The following is an 18,967-nucleotide window of genomic DNA, read 5'->3' on the forward strand; positions in this document are numbered from 1 at the left end:
GTTCTTTCATTGCACCTCCATGTTTCTCTCTATAGCTATAAACATTGTTAACATGCTAAAACAACCTTATAATATTAAGCCCTAAAAATGCATGGTGGCACATCTGAGTCTGGACTGTGACAGACCTTGTTACCCAGGTGTCCTCAGGCATCCACCGACTGCCTATGGTGCCCTCACACAAGTTAATTAACTCTCTGACTTAATATCTATAAAATACAAACAAAAGGATAGTCGCAATTTCATGGGACAAGGATGGCACTTCATGGAGAATAAGGCTTGGATAAGACAATCACCCCTTTCACCACCCAGAGGTCTAATTCTGACTTCGGCTTTCTTTGTTTTCTTTAAGGCTTTCTCTTTGGCCTGAGGTAAGAACCAGCCTATGGAAGTTGTACTGAGAACCTGAAGTTGACTGCCCTCTAAGAATGAAGAGAGAAAATGGAAGGCTAGCAGACATCTACCTCATGCCATGCTTGCATCCCGTTAACACCACTAAGTACCAACTCGCGAGCTGTGACACGCACATGTTTATCACAAAACAACACAAAGGGAAGGTTCAAACCTACTGAAGGTCCCGACTTTCCTCTAATCCCTGGTGGTCCTGGTGACCCAATGGCGCCCTAGAAGAAGAAATTAAGGAAAAATTTCTACTTGTATCAAAAATATTATCATGTATGCTAGAATTAAAAAACCATACTGACACCATATCCTTATAAAATACACAGTTGGAATATAGTTTTCTTTGAGCCAATGCTTTTAGGTTTTTTGTTTTGTTTTGTTTTTATCAAATGAATGTGGTTACCTTGTCTCCAGGATACCCGGGTTCTCCTGGCTCCCCTGCCACACCTTGCTCACCCTAGGAAGCACAATTTCACAGAAAGACGATAGGTTAACAGCATGGCGATACACAGGAAAACAAGTATTCATTATATAAGGAAACCTTTTCATTTCTCCTACTTTTTAGAAAAACTAAGATAATACAAATTAGACTCTTCAAGCAAAACACAAATATTTAAAAATAATTTCTGTTGACATGAACAAAATAACCAACCAGGGCGAGAAATCATCTCTGGGAAATGTTAATATTGAAATCACCTTATCACCTTTGATTCCAGGTGGTCCTCTACTTCCTGAAAGGCCCTAAAAGTACAAAATAGGATATTTTGTGACATTGTGGAAAAATTAAAGAGAACTATCAATAAGCAAAGAGAGCCATACCATTGGGCCAGGAACTCCCGGAGGTCCAACGGGTCCTGCAGGACCAACATTTCCCTGAGAAGTGGCAAAAATGACATCATTAAGCACTCGCTAGGATCAGAAAGAGGGCAGGGCGCAGCTGAAAGTTGAATGAACTGAAAGCGTTTTGCCTATTTTCAACAACTTTTCTTCTCTTTTAGAACAATGCTCAACTCTTAAACTCTCGGCAGCCCGTCCTCCTCACTGTGCTCCAGTCTATGCAATCAAACTCTTCCAACATCAAACTCCCACGCCCTTCCTGACCATGACATTCATTTTGCAGCATCTTTCCGGAAGGGTAACATCTTGTAGAAATATTTTAGTGTCAAGCTCCCCACAAATCATCAAATACATTAATCAACTGTCCTGTCTTTCTATTTTATTCATGATTTAGCAAAATAATAAATTAGAACACTTAGCTTTTAGTGTGTGTGTGCGTGCGTGTGTGTGTGTGTGTGTGTGTGTTTGTATCTGTGTATACGTGTGTGGGTGTCAGTATGTGTACCTGAGTGCAGGTGCCTTCAGAGGCCAGAAGAGGGCGTCAGAGTCCTTAGAGCTGGGGCTGCAGGGAGATGTGAGTTCCCTCGTGTCTGGGAGGTAACTTGCGAACATCTCTACAACAGTGCCACATGAGCCACCTTTCCCACCCAAAGCTAAGGCTGATGCTACTATGTGTCAGCATGGCCGTGACTTTGTTTATGGTTTATAACGTGCAGAACAAGAAAATTTGCCAAGAGCTCGTGGGTATCCCGAGGAGGAACCAAACAGCTCTACTTTCTGGGCTTATCAGATTCATTCCCCGTTTACTATTCGGCGAGTATTGCTGCTCCAGACACTGATGCTCGAAGAGAAGCAAAGACGAAGAAGGTGTGGTCTCTGTTGTTAATTGTGTTCTCCACACAATGCTCTAACTTCACAGAAACAGAACCAAAACTCTCGCTTCCCAGAAGGTAGGGACTTAAATGCCTCTTTCCATGTGTCACTGTAGAAACACAGGTCATTAATATTAATGAGCTGCTTGAAGGAAGAATTCCAACAAGAGTGGAAATCTCTGGATGGCCCAGAGATCAGGTCTAGTTTCTATTGTGCAGATTCCGGTTTTCTTTTCCTTTTCCTTTTCTTTTCTTTCTCTTCTTTTTTTTTTCTGCAGAATTTGGGATTCTGTATTGTGGCTTTTTTATTGGATATTTTATGTATTTACGTTTCAAATGTTATCCCCTTTCCCCCTCCCCCTGCTTCTATGAAGCCTCCCTTCCCACCTCACATTCCCCTGGCATTACCCTACAGGGGAAATAAGCCTTCAGAGGACCAAGGGCTTCTCCTCCTATTGATGCCAGACAATGCCATCCTCTGCTACATATGTGGATGGAGCCAAGGTCTCTCCCCTTCCTGGCATTTCCTTACACTGGGGCATTGAGCTCCAAGGGCCTTCTCCTCCCAAGAATGTCCAACAAGACCATCCTCTGCTACATATGTGGCTGGAGCATGGGTTGCTCCATGTGTACTCTTTGGTTGGTGGTTTAGTCCCTGGGAGCTCTGGGTGGTCTGGTTGGTTGATATTGCTGTTCTTTCTATGGGGTTGCAAACCCTTTCAGCTCCTTCAGTCCTCCTAATTCCTTCATTGGGGTCCCCTTGTTCAGTCTGATTGTTGGCTGCAAGCAAACTCATCTGTATCAGTAAGGCTCTGGCAGAGCCTCTCAGGAGACATCCATATCAGGCTCCTGCCAGCATGCATTCTTTGCATCTGCAATAGTGACTGGGTTTGGTGGCTGCATATGGGATGGATCCCCAGGTGTGGCAGTCTCTGGATGGCCTTTCCTTCAGTCTCTGCTCCACTCTTTGTCCCTGTATTTCTTCCTGTGAACATTTTGTTCCTCCTTCTAAGAAGGACTAAAGCATCCACACTTTGGTCATCCTTCTTCTTGAGCTTCTTGTGGTCTGTGAATTGTTTCTTGAGTATTCTGAGCTTTTGGGCTAATATCCACTTATCAGTGAGTGCATACCATGTGTGTTCTTTTGTGACTGGGTTACCTCATCAGGATGATATTTTCTAGTTCCATTCATTTGCCTAAATTCTTTCTCTCACGAGCTCTATCCTGGCCTCTCTGTCAGCCTCTATCCTGGTGACCGCTTGGGTTCAACCCCCTCTCTACAGTGTCCAGATGGTAAGGATCTCAGTTTTGTCTGTGGCCGTGTCTGGCCCATGCTGATACCTCCATCTACTCTGACGGGCGAGGTAAGAGAATCGGAGGACTCAAGGTCAGGCCATAGAAACACTGAGATGACGGCTCAAAAAGTAACAAAGACCCAGCACTCAGATGGAAGCAGGGCTGAGGCCAGTAACACCCATGAGCCCGGGGTCAGGCTTGATTTCACGGTGAGCTTGTTAGCTCCCAGGGCTCTCATGTAGGAAAACCATATCTCAGAAAGCCAAACGACAACCAAAAGTTCTGTTTCTGAGACTCCGAAATGGTTAGCTAGAGTTCAAATCACCGAGTTACCATCCTGGGCGTTCTCTTTAAGGTGTCCGCCATGTTTCCAGATCCGCCTTCCCTGTTTCCTCACCTCCCTCCCTGTTCCCTCCCCTACACCCTACACTCAGCTAGGATTGCTTTCCTCTGACCATGTTCCATGTTCATGCTCTCCTTCATGACATGTTCCGAGTCTTTGAAGACACAGTGGCATACCAAGTCCTCTTAGCACATGTCCTCCTGGCCTCTTACTCTGTACAGGAGCTGAGAGCACATGCAGGAGCCATTCTCCGCCCCCTCCCTAGACTCAATCTGAGAGCTGGGCCATTACTGTTGGAGATAAAACATGGAATGGACCCTGAAGGGTTAACTTTAAAATACATTTTTTACTTTATACAGCCCTTTCTAGAGTTTTAGTTCCCAACCTTTCACTAATTCGTAGGCACTCGTCTACATTTATATGGTACACATTTCAGAATGGAAAACACAATGTTGGTAGCTTTGGAAGAGGCTTAAAGTCTGTGAAGGATAAAGGAGACACATTACTCCCGATGTGTTTAATCCTGAAATATATGGGACCCTTAGTAGCAAATGGTAATACTTTCCAGTTTAATAAAATTTTCAAGGGAACTATATCACTGCTTGCAATCTCAAATCCTTGTCAATGGGAAACAGTCGTTCTACAGAGGATAGTTTATTCAAAGCTCATAGCTTTGGTAGGCTCAGAACTACAATAAATTTCTGTGTTTGGGATCTGTCCAGAAACAATCCATCTAATGACAGAGAGACATTTTATGGCCCAAAGTCTTTCTCTGTGTTACTTTCTCATAGACAATATAACATTTTAAAGCTGCTTTGTCTTAGTTTAATTTTCCTCAAAATACTTAATCTGGCACTTTAGTGGAATGTGTGATATCTTATTTGACATTCTTGTGACTCTAAAAGAAACATCTCTGGGACCAGGAGATATTAGGGAAAAAAATACTATAAAGAACTTACTGAAACAGAAGAGTCTAAGGTAAAAAATGAGTAGTAAGTACAAAACGTTGATATGCTAGCAAATTATTGTCCTGGAATACTACAGGCAAAAACGCACGGTGGCTCTGTGAGAGTTTCAGATCATCAAGGTAAGCGGAAGGTCCTGCGCTATTCCCTACTCAGCAGCCCAGAAGGCAGAACAGACTGAAGATGCATGGGAACGCAGCCGAGGGTGTCTGCGCTACAGCCCTAGGGCAAAGAGGAGGTATAGGCTGCAGAGAGCCTTTGAGTCAAAGACAGAGACCAAAAGCACACGTTCGTTACGTTAGATGAAGGAGCCACCAGCTGATTCCTGAAAGTTCACAGGAATCCGTCATGGAAAGTCCTGTCCGATCATGCCTGCTGTACTCGCAGATGACCATGTCACTAGAGCAATTAAGCAAATGATGGCAACCAGCAGCCCAGGGAAAAAAAATGGAGGCCAGGAATAATCAGCCTCTGCTGCTCCCCACCTGGGCGATGAAGATGACTCTTATAAGAAGAGGAGTTGGCTTTTCTATGTGACGCCTTCGAAGAAACCAAGTCCCTCTGGATCCTTTAAACCCGACAGTTATAAGTGTATCCATGCACACACACATTAAGCCATGGGAGAGAGCTTATCCCAAAGGCTACAGTTACCTTTTTCACTCCTCTACTAGTCTGACTTTCATGTCTGTTTGAAAAATTATTCCTAAGCTGGGCAGATACCTGGCAATGACACGAAAGCTCATTTGGCTAAGTTTCTAAAGCACAGCTGATAATTTAAACTGCACAATAAGCTACTTCATAAGAGTGGTGATTGGTGATACTCACTCTAATGCCCGGAAAGCCGGGAGGTCCGATGCCACCTACAAGACCCTGTTATGAAAGAAACGTGAAAACATGTTCATTTCTGAAATGATGTCACATATTCCAGGGAAACAATATGTCAAAATTATCTTCTGCTGAAAAGCACAAATTATTTTTATTCTTTTAAAACTGCTTTGGGATGTTAGAACTACCCTCTAGGTTAAGATAAATAATTCTCTCTGTCTTCTAAGTTCTTTATAAAAGATAAAAAAATGCAATCAGTAACTTGATTACTGCTTGCAGAATAAATATTGCAGACCTTCCTCATCTGTAGTCTGAAGTAACAGGCGGTCTGTATACAGAGCTTAGGAGAATATTTTCAGCTAGCTAAAACTACCCATCACATTTTTAGAAGAACACTTTTTAAAAACCTCTACCTTTATTTTCATGTAAAGAATATAAGTAGTACCTGCTTTCATTATTATAAAAATCATAATGTTATGTGTCACCAAATTTACAAGAATGAGGGAAAGGAATGGCCTCTCCCCACTCTTCGATTTACATTTTGAAACACAGATGTGAATATTGAAGAAAACCTATAAATCAATCTGAAAACATACAGTTTACTTTTGTATTTAAAGGCATAAATTATACTCAATAAGAGTGATTGTACATTTAAATAAAGAACATATTTTGCAATGCATGTTTTAAGTATGCTGAGTCAAGTTTTAATAGATTCCAGATATATAAAGTTGGCAAGCAATTAAATAACAGAGTCATGTGAGGACCATAAATATACAATGTAGACATTTTAAAATCTAAATAATGCTTACTTCATTACACTTGAAGTTAGGAGCCTCCTGTCCTCCAAAAAATCCCAGGCAAGAAAAGGTTGGTAAATATTCTACTTGAAACATTACACAATGATTTAATAAGCTGACTCGTTCTACTTCTCTCCTAAACCCCATGACTCAGACACAAGCAGAACCTCGGATAAGCCTACCAAGTTATTTGACGAATGCTAATTTGGAAACAGAACCTTAAAAAGAAAATATGTTTACACTCTTTGTGATACTGACTCACATATAAATAAATCTAGGGAGTAATCACAATTTACACTACATGAATATTTATTTACAGTGGGTCTAATCGCTTGAAAAAAATCTAACGTAAGTAATGCGCGTATAGCATAGACTGGAGAGAAGGTGTCAGGCTCTGCAGGAGGAGAAAAAGCCAAGCAACTTCACGCAGTGCCGGCCCAGCCCTCCACCCCTCTCGTTTCTGACGTAATGCAACCAAGAGGCACGGTGAGGGCCTTCACATGTGGAGGTCAGTGCTGTGGCCATGTTTACCCAAGTCACTTAAACATGGTTGAAGGAATTAACGTTAATGGCCATCTGCCGTGACGGAGGTTTATCTAAACAACCTTGGGTTATCTCTCACACTGAAAGGCAACAAACTGGAGTGCGCCCAGAGGTGTGGAAACCGTCCAGCCGTACAGTCTGTAAATACGCTCTTCAGGATGCCACGTGCAGTTGCTATGGGGACAATGATGTTAGACGTAAGGACCGACCATCCCTGAATACTCACAGGACTGCCATCCAGACCAGCAGGGCCTCTGTCTCCAAAGTCACCTGGGAAACCCTGCCGAGGAAGAGGAAGAAGACCGCCATCAGGGCCAGAATATACCCACACTCATTTCCACCGTGTTTTAGAATGAGTTTCCTAACAGAAAGTACGTATGTCCTGGGTCCAGGGACACGGGGAAGTCAGTGGAATGTGCACCCACTCACGTAAAAGAGCCATGGTCTGCAGATACTGGGGTTCATTTATAACTCAGTGCTGGGGGGGGAGAGGGAGGGCGAGGGGAGGGGAGGGGAGGGAGGGGAGGGGAGGGGAGGGGAGGGGGAGGAGGGGAGGGGAGGAGGGGAGGGGGAGAGGGGGAGGAGAGGAGGAGAGGGAGGGGAGAGGAGAGGAGAGGGAGAGGGAGAGGAGAGGGAGAGGAGAGGAGAGGGAGAGAAGCCTGGTCAAGCATCAAGCTGCTGAGCTCCGAGTCAGCATGCAATCCTGTCTCAAACAACAAAACCTAACCAACCAAACCAACCAAGCCAAGGTAGATGGCCACTGAGGCTGATACCTCTTTCTTGCTTACATAAGTGTATATATATACACACACACAGAGAGAGAGAGAGAGAGAGAGAGAGAGAGAGAGAGAGAGAGAGAGAGAGGAGAGACTCACACACAGACACACAGACACAGACAGACAGACACAGAACACAGACACACACACACACACACACACAGAATAAAATAGAAAAAATTCAATTTCCTAAACCATTATTTCTAATCCAATTTCTGGATTAAGTGACAGTGTTATTTTTTTTTTTTAAAAAAAGCACTATTTCTAGTTTTAAAACATTATTTCATATACAAAGAAGAGTAAAGTAGTAAAGAGAATTTTTTCATCATTACACAATCACCAAATGAGAGGGAACATAAGCAAGACTCTGCCTGTCGTATGCAACCTCTGCTGTCCCACACGGTGCTGGGCATGAACCAGAGAGTGACTGTCGGCAAGCACTTCCTGGATCTTAACTGCTTTATCCACAGTGTGATTAATGTCTATTCAGTCTTTACAACGTGCTACCCAGGGGATGCTCACGCTAGGAAGATAACGAGTACAGAGAAGGTAAAGTCCCCTTAAGTTCGAGCACAAACAAAGGAAATCCAATTTCAGAGTCTTTGTCCAGTGCTGCATTCAATTTACCATTCCAAGAGAAAAACGGGAAGACTCGGTCTTTGAAGGGCAGTTTTATAAAGGGAAGGCACAGCACACCTGAATGCTGCAAATGTGAGGTGTTCACAGTGCCAAGTGCCTACTAAGAATTCCACGCCGGGAAGCTTTGAAGGGTGACAAGACATCAGGATTTCCCATCATAACTTGCATTACCATATAATTTAATCCTCCGCACTTTGTGCTTAATGTTTTGTAGGAAGACTTTTCTATGATGATGTCATTGATCTTCCTGAAGTTTACCATCCTTTTGTTAGCAGCAGCAGCATCGTTATTTGGGTCTGTACACGTGTTTACATAATGTATGTGCAAGGTGACATGGCATGCATGTCATGGTGCACGTATGGTAGGCAGAGGACCAGTTTGTGGAATTGGCACACTACTTCTGCCTTTATATTGGTTCCAGGAATCCAACTTAGGTCACCAAACTTGCACACCAAAGCTTTACCCGATGAACTGCATCGCCAGCTATAAGGTTCACATTTTGTTAAAGACTACAAGAAGGCTTATGCTATTCACTATAGCAAATATTCATTTTAAAATTCATGTTAAACAAAATAAAATATGCAACTAGACCCATACCTTCCTTATTCTGGCAAGTCAGAATTAAATATTGTATTGAAAAGACTGCCTCAAATTACTGGCTCCCCCAGTGCATACGTGAATATGTTTGGATGATAGTTTAGCAGCAGAAAAAAATGATGTTCCCAAAACACAGTTAACTTGCATAAAAACCACACTTTCTCTTTCTGTTTAATTAGAGCACAAAAATAACAACCAGGACAGCAACTGCGTGGCTGAACACTTTATTCCTTTCAGCAACAAGCCAGGATTCTGCCCTCACTGTCCTGGGAAGTCAAGTTGCTGTCAAGGAGTTTAGGAATCTGCCACCCATCACTGTGCTCAGCATGACTGTCTCTGTCTCAGTTAGGGTTTACTGTTGCTGCGATGAAAGACTGTGACCAAAAGCAACTTGGGGAGGAAAGGGTTTATTTCACTCAAAGTTCCACATAACAGTTCACCATCAAAAGCCATGAGGATAGGATCTTAAGCAGGGCAGGAACCCGGAGGCAGGAGCTGATGCAGAGGCCATGGAGGGGTGTTGGTTACTGGTTTGATCCTCGCGGCTTGCTCAGCCTGCTCTCTTATAGAACCCAGGAGGACTAGGCCAGGGATGGCACCATGCAGGACAAGCTGGGATCCTCTCACTGATCACTAAGAAAGGCCTTACAGCCAAATTGTATGGAGGCATGATCTCAGTTGAGGTGCCCTCTTCTCTGATGACCCCAGCTTTGTAAAGTTGGCCATATATATATATATATATATGTGTGTGTGTGTGTGTGTAATATATATAATATATGTGTGTGTGATATATAATATATATTTTATATTATATAGTATATATATATATATATATATATATATATAACTTGTTCATCAAGTTAAAAACATTGCTACTAAATGGAGATGTCTTTTTCTGTTTTCATGAAACACTACACACACCTTTCACTGTGACTCACATGTGTGACTTGCTTTACCGAACAAATAGTATATGGTGACGAGTGACGGATACGACTGCCAAAATCACACTACAGAATCTGCAAAATTCTTAGAACCACGAAAATCAGTAGAGATAGTCCTGGCCAGCTTGGTGGTGTTAGCTCCGTGGACAATCTCACATGGCAAACAATTGTGGCCGACGTCTAGAAGCTGATAGGCTATGGGACCTGGTGGTAGCTGACTCAACGCTAGTAGGAAGCCCCCATCCCCAAGTCTCCAACTTTGGAGAGTAACTTCTTCCCAGAATTGAATGAGCTTGGATATAGACCTCAGATGTTGGTGACAAGGCCCCATGGTGTCCTGAACAATACTCGGCGGTGTGAGCACAAGATTCTGCTGAGCACTGCCTGGGTCCTCACTGCAATCCTCAAGCTGCCGTAGTTGTATAAAACTACCAATTTAATCATTAAGTAGAGAGTGACAAAATCTCTCTCACATATTGTCTGATCGTAGTGGTCAGGGAATCTACCCACCATTGCTAGTTTCCTAAGCCTGCCACTGGTTTGAAGAAAGCTGCTACTGTTTCATTGTAGGCTCAAGTCAATGAACATCAAAGAGGGTCAAGTGTTTCTATTTACCTTAACAGTTTTCCCCTCATCTAATGAAATATTTGTATTTTTAAAACTTTATCATCCTACACTTCAATTTTCATTTACCAATGAAAAGGGTGTTTATCATTTTGAAGAAAATTTGCATCTAATGCATATGCAAATACAGACGTAAACCATCAGGTGTTGTTTGATGGAAAGTATTTGTCATTCTGCAAGTACATCTATTGCTACCATCAATTTTAAGACCCCTGGGATCATAAATAAGAGTATGTATGGGAACTGGTCAACAGGAGCTTTGAATTATTAAGAACCGCAATTGCGATGTGCGAAAGCCCACTACATTCAGTTACATGACCACACACACACATACACACTTAACATTCCTCTTACATAGTGTTTCTACTGCATGAGCAAATCCTCATACTAATTTTATGTCTTTTCTGTCTCCAACGAATGTTACCTTCAGACTTTCATAGAAGACATGCTCAGGATGTCTCTGGGGACCACACAATATTACATTGTGACAGGTAGCCTCAGTGTTAAGACTACCATGTTCTTGGATCCTTGCTACTCTTGTTCTTGTATGGTCCCCTTCCATGTCAAATCACAGCTGTTGTTTATGACCCACAGAGAACTGAGATGGCAGGTGCATTATGATTTATGGAGCCTAAGAGATGCTGCAGCCTCTGTACTTGGTACTCATTGTCTCTCATCTCTGGGGAAGAAGAGTCCATGTCTCACAGAGCGCTAAGGAAGTCAGATCTTCCACTACCGACTGGCATCTACCCAGCCAGCCAGTAAGCAAACTTCCTTTAAGTTAGATCCCGTCAGCTCAGTCAAGCCTTTAGATGACTATAAAACCTGCCCAAATATTAACTTTGGGCTCATGAATCAGATGCTCAAATAAAGTTTCAAAATCAAGTTTCCAACTCAAAGAAACATAATAATATCTGTTTATTGTTGTTTAAAAACACCTGCTTGAAGTTATCTTCATATAGCATTGAATGACTAATATACTGTAACAACGGTGGTGTCTAAAATCATACGGCATGCTATGGTAGGGCTAGGCACTGAATGTTGAATGACATGTCACCCAGCTGCTTTTTCTGCCTGTTCATTGTTTGTTTATGACCTGCAGAACCCCATAAAGCTCAAAGAATACATTTTCCTACTTCCTGAGTCTAACAATGATGTTGTTACCAAACATGGACGTTTTCAAACATAAAATGTCACTTTTGTTTGAATATACAGATGATATTAATATTTTAGATCACTCATAGATACTTGTTGTGTGTTCAGATATGTGAAGCAATGATAAAAAAGGATTGCTTTCCTAGTTCTACAAAGAAATCATAAAAGTAATAAGTATAGAATAAGAAAATAACCATCAAATTGTTATGACTACACATTACAGAATTTAAAAAAATAAAAGCAATATAAATACTTCTATGTGATATACTTTCTTTGTTTAAAACTGTATTCAGCCCAAAGTTACACTAAATAAAAGTTATCACAAATGTGGTGATTATAAACTATAGCTATAATAAGTTTTATAGATAAGATACACTGAGTTGACATACCAGTATATGGAGAGATACATCTTTCTAAGAAGTAGTGGGAGGAGACCAGAACATTTTTTCTACAGTTAGAAAGATGAAGTACAGCCTAGAGTTTAGTTCTGTGCATCTTACACACACACACACACAAAAACACACACACACATACACACACACACACAAAAACACACACACATACACATACAAACACACACACATTCACACACAAACACACACACACACACACCCCTATTTCTAGCATGTAAAGATTCTTCAGGAAGGACACAGTCAAGGCTGGAGAGATATCTCTGGAGTGTAGCAGTCTCTGTGGTGTCCTCTTTGTCCTCACAGCTAGGACAGTTTGATCTGTGAGTCCAAAGTGAAGCCTGGCATCTCAGCCAAGCTGATGACAGACTTCTGTAGGACTCTGAACCACTCCAGGCAGGATTTGTTAGACCATGCCTACATTCTCAGAGTCTTTTCTGTCTTGCTCTTGAAGAATGGCCATCACCACGCACTCCTACTCTGAGAACTCCTTCCCCTCACCTCAAAAAGTATCTGGAACACAGCACCTATTAACTACACCTGCTGTTTTCCCTCAAAGAACACAGCCCCAAACACTGGGCCTACCCACCACACTTCACTTTATGCTTCTTGTTTTGATGACCTACAAGGCTCCCCACATTTGCCATCTGTTATCAGCTCTGAGCACAATCTCCCAGCTGACTCACCACCTGCGGGTGACACCGCCCTGTAAAATCATGTTTGTCTGGGGTTTTCCAAATGAGCAGTGGGTGTCTCTTTCCCTCTCTCATGGGTGAGGCAAATTCAAAGTCCTGGAATCTGGAACTTTCTACACAGTCTTCATATAGTAGTTATCCAAATACAGTTGCAATAAGATAGCTCCATAAATAGAAATCAGAAACTAGGTATCAGTTTCCTGAACAAGGAAGAAAGCATTGGAAAATTAACGGCTATCAAGATACTCCAGCGCTCCCTTTATGACCCAATGAACTGCATATTTTTTTCCCTGAAGCAAAGAAAATACTGCCTATGACTTCTCAGAAGGCGTAGGCTTCTGAGATGATAGTGTCCTCTACGTGTGTTTAAAGTTGTCTTGGACTAAACATAGACACTAATAACAGATGCTGAGCGGAGAGCTTATACTCAACTCTTAACTCTGGGGTTAGAAGCCAAAACATAGTTTACTTTAAATAGACTCCTCCAACCGTTCTCTGAGAAAAAGATGGGGCTGGGGCAGCCTCTTCTATACTTAGAAAAGTAAACCTCCCTTAAGGGTTTCAGTTTTGTTTTCCCAGGACTACGACCTAGGATAACTTTAAATGTAATATGATTTGATTACTTGTAATCTAGTCCTATCAAGCCTTTTTGAGCAATCTCAAAGAATGTGAATCTCTCTCTCTCTCTCTCTCTCTCTCTCTCTCTCTCTCTCTCTCTCTCTCTCCCTCTCAATCTCTCTCCCTCTCTCTCTCACTCAATCTATCTCTCTCACTGTCTCTCTGTCTCTCTGTCTCTCTCTCTCTCTGTGTGTGTGTGTGTGTGTGTGTGTGTGCGTGCACACAAGCATGCACATGTGTACCTTCATAGCACTCACATGGAGGACAGAGGACAACCTTGATCCTCACATTTCTGCTGCAGACAGGGTCTCTCATTGGCTTAGAATTGCACCACAGAGGCCAGACTAGGGGGTTCCCAAGCTGACAGGGATCTGTGTGTCTCCACCACTTCACCAGCACTCAAATTGCAGACACATATTACTGTTCTGGATTTTTTTTTCATGAAATCTGGGGATCTGAGCTCAGGTCTTCAGTCTAACAAGGCTTATTTTACTAAATGAGCTATCTCATTGCGTAGAACACGGATTTGTTTGTTTGTCTGTTTTGGTAATTGTTGTCTTGGTGTTATGGCGAATAAATGCTGTCTACTATTTCACGTCTGTCTTCAGTCTCAGAAAGTCACCTGTGATATATATATATATATATATATATATATATATATGTGTGTGTGTGTGTGTGTGTGTGTGTGTGTAACGATATGACTTAGTACAATAAACATTCTAGTGACAAATCAAGCTGGTGGCCCTTTAAATACTTCTGAAAGCAACATTAGAATTAACTTCTGACTGCTGTCCTACAAAATGAACCTTGGAAACAGCACTGAAAAGTGTGTGGAATTATGTAAAAAAAAAAAATCATGAAATCTGCAGGTCTTACACATACGCAGTTCCTGTCTGCCTCCACTAGTTTGCTTAAGAGCTGCTACTTTTCAAATGAGTGGCTGCTTTGAGCCTTTAAAGAGTGGCTCACATATGGGTTCCAAGATGCCTCTCACGTATACACAGTGAAGCATGCGTCACAAAACACCACTGTGGTGTTTTTAAAGAGTCTCACTCAAAAACATGGTTTGCTACCTTGTTTGATTTTTTTTTCTTCTCCAGCTGAGATCTCTGGAGAAGGAACTCCAGTTGGATTCAGATCATGGGTCCGAAAGCACGCACAGGACCCTCTTCTGGGCCTGTCAGTCTTGAAAGGGCAGTTTTACTGATAGTGCTTTGAGTTCCAGGGGCGACCCCCAGTATTCAGTGCTCTAGTGTTCTAGTTTTGATCTGATTATGACATGCAAACAGGAGAGAAAGAGATAAGAACTATAAGAGCCGAAGGCCCCAGTGCCCCAGTTAGCATCTGGAAGGACTTACAGCAGCTGGGGTCACGCAAGGTCCTTACCTAAGTGCTGCTTAGCAACCGACCTTACCCCTACATCCCCACATCCCATAATGGGAGAAGGGAGAGCAAACTTCAGCACCAACAACCCAAGTCCAAGGAGTTTATTTGCTAAAATGGCTGTTTTAATACTATTTGACCTCGAAGTATCGAGAATTCATAACAAAAACAATTGTCTAACTTCAAAGTAATAATCGGGGTAAAAGAATCAGAAGAAATACTGTGTTGCAAACATCAGGTAACTTGGTTAGTACTCCAGGCAGACACTGTTTCACTTGCAAGGGAGGAAGTTTTGAAGGAAGTAAGGTTTGAATGAAGTAGCTTGTAACGGAAATGTTAAATTAAAAAAAAATAAGAAGGAATGATAATTACCTCTGTTGTAACTAGTTCTTCAATAAGCGAAACAATAAATCATTTTTAAGTCTGTCCATTTCAGTAGCACTGGTATATCTAGAATGTCTAGAAAGGGTTCATCTCACGGCTAGCCTACCATGTCATTCAACAACTAAAGGACCAGACATCCTTAAGTTGATTCCCTATGGCTGATTTCATGGTTTGTGTTTACTCAGAAGTAAGGAATCATTTGCCAGAAACATAAACATGTGATTTGCAACAATTTTCTTGAAAGTGTTAGCTCAGAAAAGATGTTACTAATGTAGCTAATAGGAGGGATGGGGTAAGAACTCCTCCTGAGGTCCACAGTGCCTTGGCCAACTGCACCTTAAACTGCCTCTCGCTCTAACTGCGTGGCCGTATACATATCGCTAAGCCACTTTGTGGCCAAAATAAGAAAGAATATGTATAACAAACATGTTATACGATCAAGTAATTACTATAAACAGTAGTAAGTGAAAACTGGATTCGTGAATTTTTCAAACATAATTCTCAGTCTCTTGTACAAATGCATATTTTTGAAGCAACAAACCTTTGCCAGTTTTACAAAGTGAAGGAAGGAAGGTAGAATTAAAGTTTCCACAACGCATTACATTTTACATTTTCTACACCTTCTTGGACTCTGCATTTAAGTCTATTTATTTTCATTTAACATGTTTGGGACTTTTGCTTGCATGCATGTCTGTGTATCACATGCATACTATGCCCTCAAGGCCAGAAGAGGGTGTTGGATTCTCTGGGACTGGAATCACAGAGGGTCATGCATCGCCATGGAGGTTCTGGGAATTCAAAGCTGTTCCTCTGGAGGAGCAGCCAGTGGTTCTAACTGCGGCGCCATTGCTCCAGCCCTCCTTGAGCCATCACTTTGAAATCAACAGAATCATCATATAATTATGATGATGTATAATTCTCTAAGGAGTAAGCAACGAAAAGTCCTCTATGAATCTCCCTGGATAAATTGGACCACTATGGGTCAGGAAACTGGAGCCTTCCTGTATGTGGTTGATGCCAAGGTTAAGTCAATATCCGTATAAGACCAGGTATGTTCACCAGTCAAATTAGTGGTCCTCCAAGTCAGACATGATAAGGCTTTGAGAAATGCTTGATTTGTTCACCAATCCCAACCACTGTCTACTGGTTTGTCTCAGGTTCTGAACGCTTAACGTAATTATTAATGGATGATGTGCTTTTTTTAACCACGAGAAGTTATTTATATATTACTACAAATGATTTTTCTTGCTTAGTAACAACAAGCTTTGATAGGAACATGATGCAGAAACTAGGGCCATGGACAGGCGCAGAAAAGGTGAAAGCCGATGAAGCTGCCTTCTGTCCATTGGACAGCTTCGTGGTTTGCTTAGAAGCTTGACAGTGCATAAGCAGAGACTGGGTTGTGTTGGGGTGTGCAGATGGGGCTGCCACGCAAAGAACACGATGCCTAGTCACGTAAAGTAGAGCGTAATAAGGTAGCACAGCACACGAAGCTCCTTAACTGATGGTGGTGGGGATGCTGTTTGCCCCCATCCTAGCGGTCATGAAATTGGCCTGGAAGTCTGTTACAGACGCAGGAGAACACAGTGTGGGGTCTACTTTGCATTTCGAGTCAGTCTGATGGACTTTTTTTTAATACATTGAAGTTTTCAAAGTAAAAAAAAATCAAACAGCAATCACATTTTGGCTGAATATCACAGGGGGGAAAAGTCACACCTCTTTCTAAGTAGCTTGAGTAGAAGGCAAAAGCAGGAATTGCTAGATTTATAGTAACTGGTTGGGTATTAGTTTTCCTGCCTTTAACTGATTCCACATCTCAGACCTCCCCTTTCCTACCCTTAATGGCACCACAGTCTATCCTGAGCTATTTTCCAGGACCATTACAAAGCTCAGAATACTGAATGTTTTAAATAATTTAAATATTACAGATAGCTAATGTTACAGATAACTTTGGCTTTTTAAAAAATTATTAAATTTATTTCACTTCACATACCAATGTGAGTCCCCCCTCCTCCTATTATGTCCTCCTCGAGTGGATCCTCAGCCCCCACTCCTCCCTCAGCTTCTCCTCTGAGAAGGGGGTGGGGCCCTGTAGGTATTACCCCTCCTGCTACCTCTCCCTCCCAACCCCCCAGCACATCAAGCCAGTATAAGACTAGGGGCATCCTCTCCCACAGAGAAGGTGGCCCATTTAGGGGAACAGGATTCACAGGCAGGCAACTGATTCAGGACCTCATTCCTAACTTTGGCTTTTTATTCATAGGGATTTGTTTTAAGTCCAAAATAATAATATTGAATTTAAAAGGCAGGTTCAAAAAAAGGGGGGAAAGGTAGTAAACGAAGTAATTATTGGAGTCTTTGACTGTTCTTTACACTGGGAAATTCACAGAGTTCTGTTGCTTCAAAGTGTATGTACTTGTAACAGATTTAGATCCTTAGAAAACATACTTGACAGAAACACAGGTCCCGCTTTTGCTGGCATTGAGATAGTATTCATAAATACCAAAGTTTTGAGCCAGACTATTGGGATAGATTCTTTTCACCTTCACAATCATAGTACAGTAAGAGTGCCACCTTAAAAACCATCTTGGAGTGGTCATAAAAATGCCACACGTGGAAGAAGGGTATTTAATTAGCTCTGTTACCCTAGCCAGGGTAGTTCTCTAGACTAATTTTATGTACTAAAATTCACATTCTATACTTTTTAATCAGAAAATATAAGAAATGAAAGAAAAAAGCTTCATACAGCTAACCAATCAGTGACCCAAGGGCTGCATTCCACTAAGACAGCCCAATACAAAATTGCAAGCTTCCTTAAAACATTACATTTTTTGTAATTTTTTTTGTTGCATCTGTGGTTCTCCAGCATGAATTCATTATGTGAGAACATTGTCATGATGTGAAGAGATTGGACACCTCTGTGTGGAACTTAAGATGTCTAGCCATGAAGGACAGGGCGAAGCTGTGTTTCCATGCATGTTTTCAGTTGTTCCTGTGTGTTCTGGCATTATACTTCCTGGCCACGAAGGCAACAATTTATTTTGCAGCAACATCAAAAAGCTAAGAAGTATTACATTTAGAGTTATTTTTACATCTACGTTTTCTTTACTGTATCAAGTTTTATCCGGTACAATGTTAAAGCAGCACAACACACACAAAGGCTGAGACGCTCGGGAACACTTTAAGAATGGAGAAACAAACACGACGAGATCCCGCTGGACCTCAAGGACAAGGAAGCAACTTACCTGTGTCCCCGTTGGACCCTTCTTCCCACGGACCCCAGGAGCGCCCTGAACACAGAAAAGTCAAAAGCAAGCATTTGCTGAATGAATGCATTGGGTAGCACAGCTCTTTTTCTTAACTATCAATTAGTGAAATATATATGAGTATCATGCCCAGAAAAGTTTCAATATATTCATTTAACTTCAATATATTCTTGAAAAAATAGATCTAATTCTCTCTGCAGAGAAGATTCCTGACGTCACTCAGGCTTTCAAAGGGGGTCCTTGCCTTCCCTGGTAATAATAGTTCTCTGTGGAGAGTAGACACGCCACCAATCATGGGACACCAGACAAATAGGAACATCTTACTCTCTCCAGCTAAAACAGGATGTCTGTCTTCCTGTGTCTCCTCTTTCTGTTTGGAGACAGGCACTTTTAATCAAATCCTTGCACTGCCAGCTTCCAGTTTTATGTGAACCAATTCCAGCAAAGCAAGGCAGAGAGGAGGAGTCCCTTACTGCTCCAGATCATCATTTACAAAGATGTCACCAGCCTTTCTTCAGGTTTCTGGTCATGTAAGAAGCCGTAGAGTATAATAGTCACCCGTTGGGCTGGGTACCCAGAACACTGGTGGCCATGTTCTAAGC

The 18,967-nt window shown here is 41.9% G+C and overlaps 1 protein-coding gene across 1 annotated transcript in view; it reads right to left on the reverse strand.

Moving 5' to 3' along the window:
* The window catches only part of Col24a1 (collagen type XXIV alpha 1 chain), a 255,521-nt gene that overhangs the window by 185,008 nt on the left and 51,546 nt on the right, over positions 1–18,967 (reverse strand). The window contains 7 exon segments of the mRNA XM_032897221.1: positions 567–620; positions 803–856; positions 1,096–1,140; positions 1,219–1,272; positions 5,538–5,582; positions 7,104–7,157; positions 18,345–18,389. Of these exon segments, the coding sequence (XP_032753112.1) occupies positions 567–620; positions 803–856; positions 1,096–1,140; positions 1,219–1,272; positions 5,538–5,582; positions 7,104–7,157; positions 18,345–18,389 (351 nt within the window).

This window comes from Rattus rattus, chromosome 3 (assembly GCF_011064425.1).
Source record: "Rattus rattus isolate New Zealand chromosome 3, Rrattus_CSIRO_v1, whole genome shotgun sequence".
In the NCBI taxonomy this organism is placed as follows: Eukaryota; Metazoa; Chordata; class Mammalia; order Rodentia; family Muridae; genus Rattus; species Rattus rattus.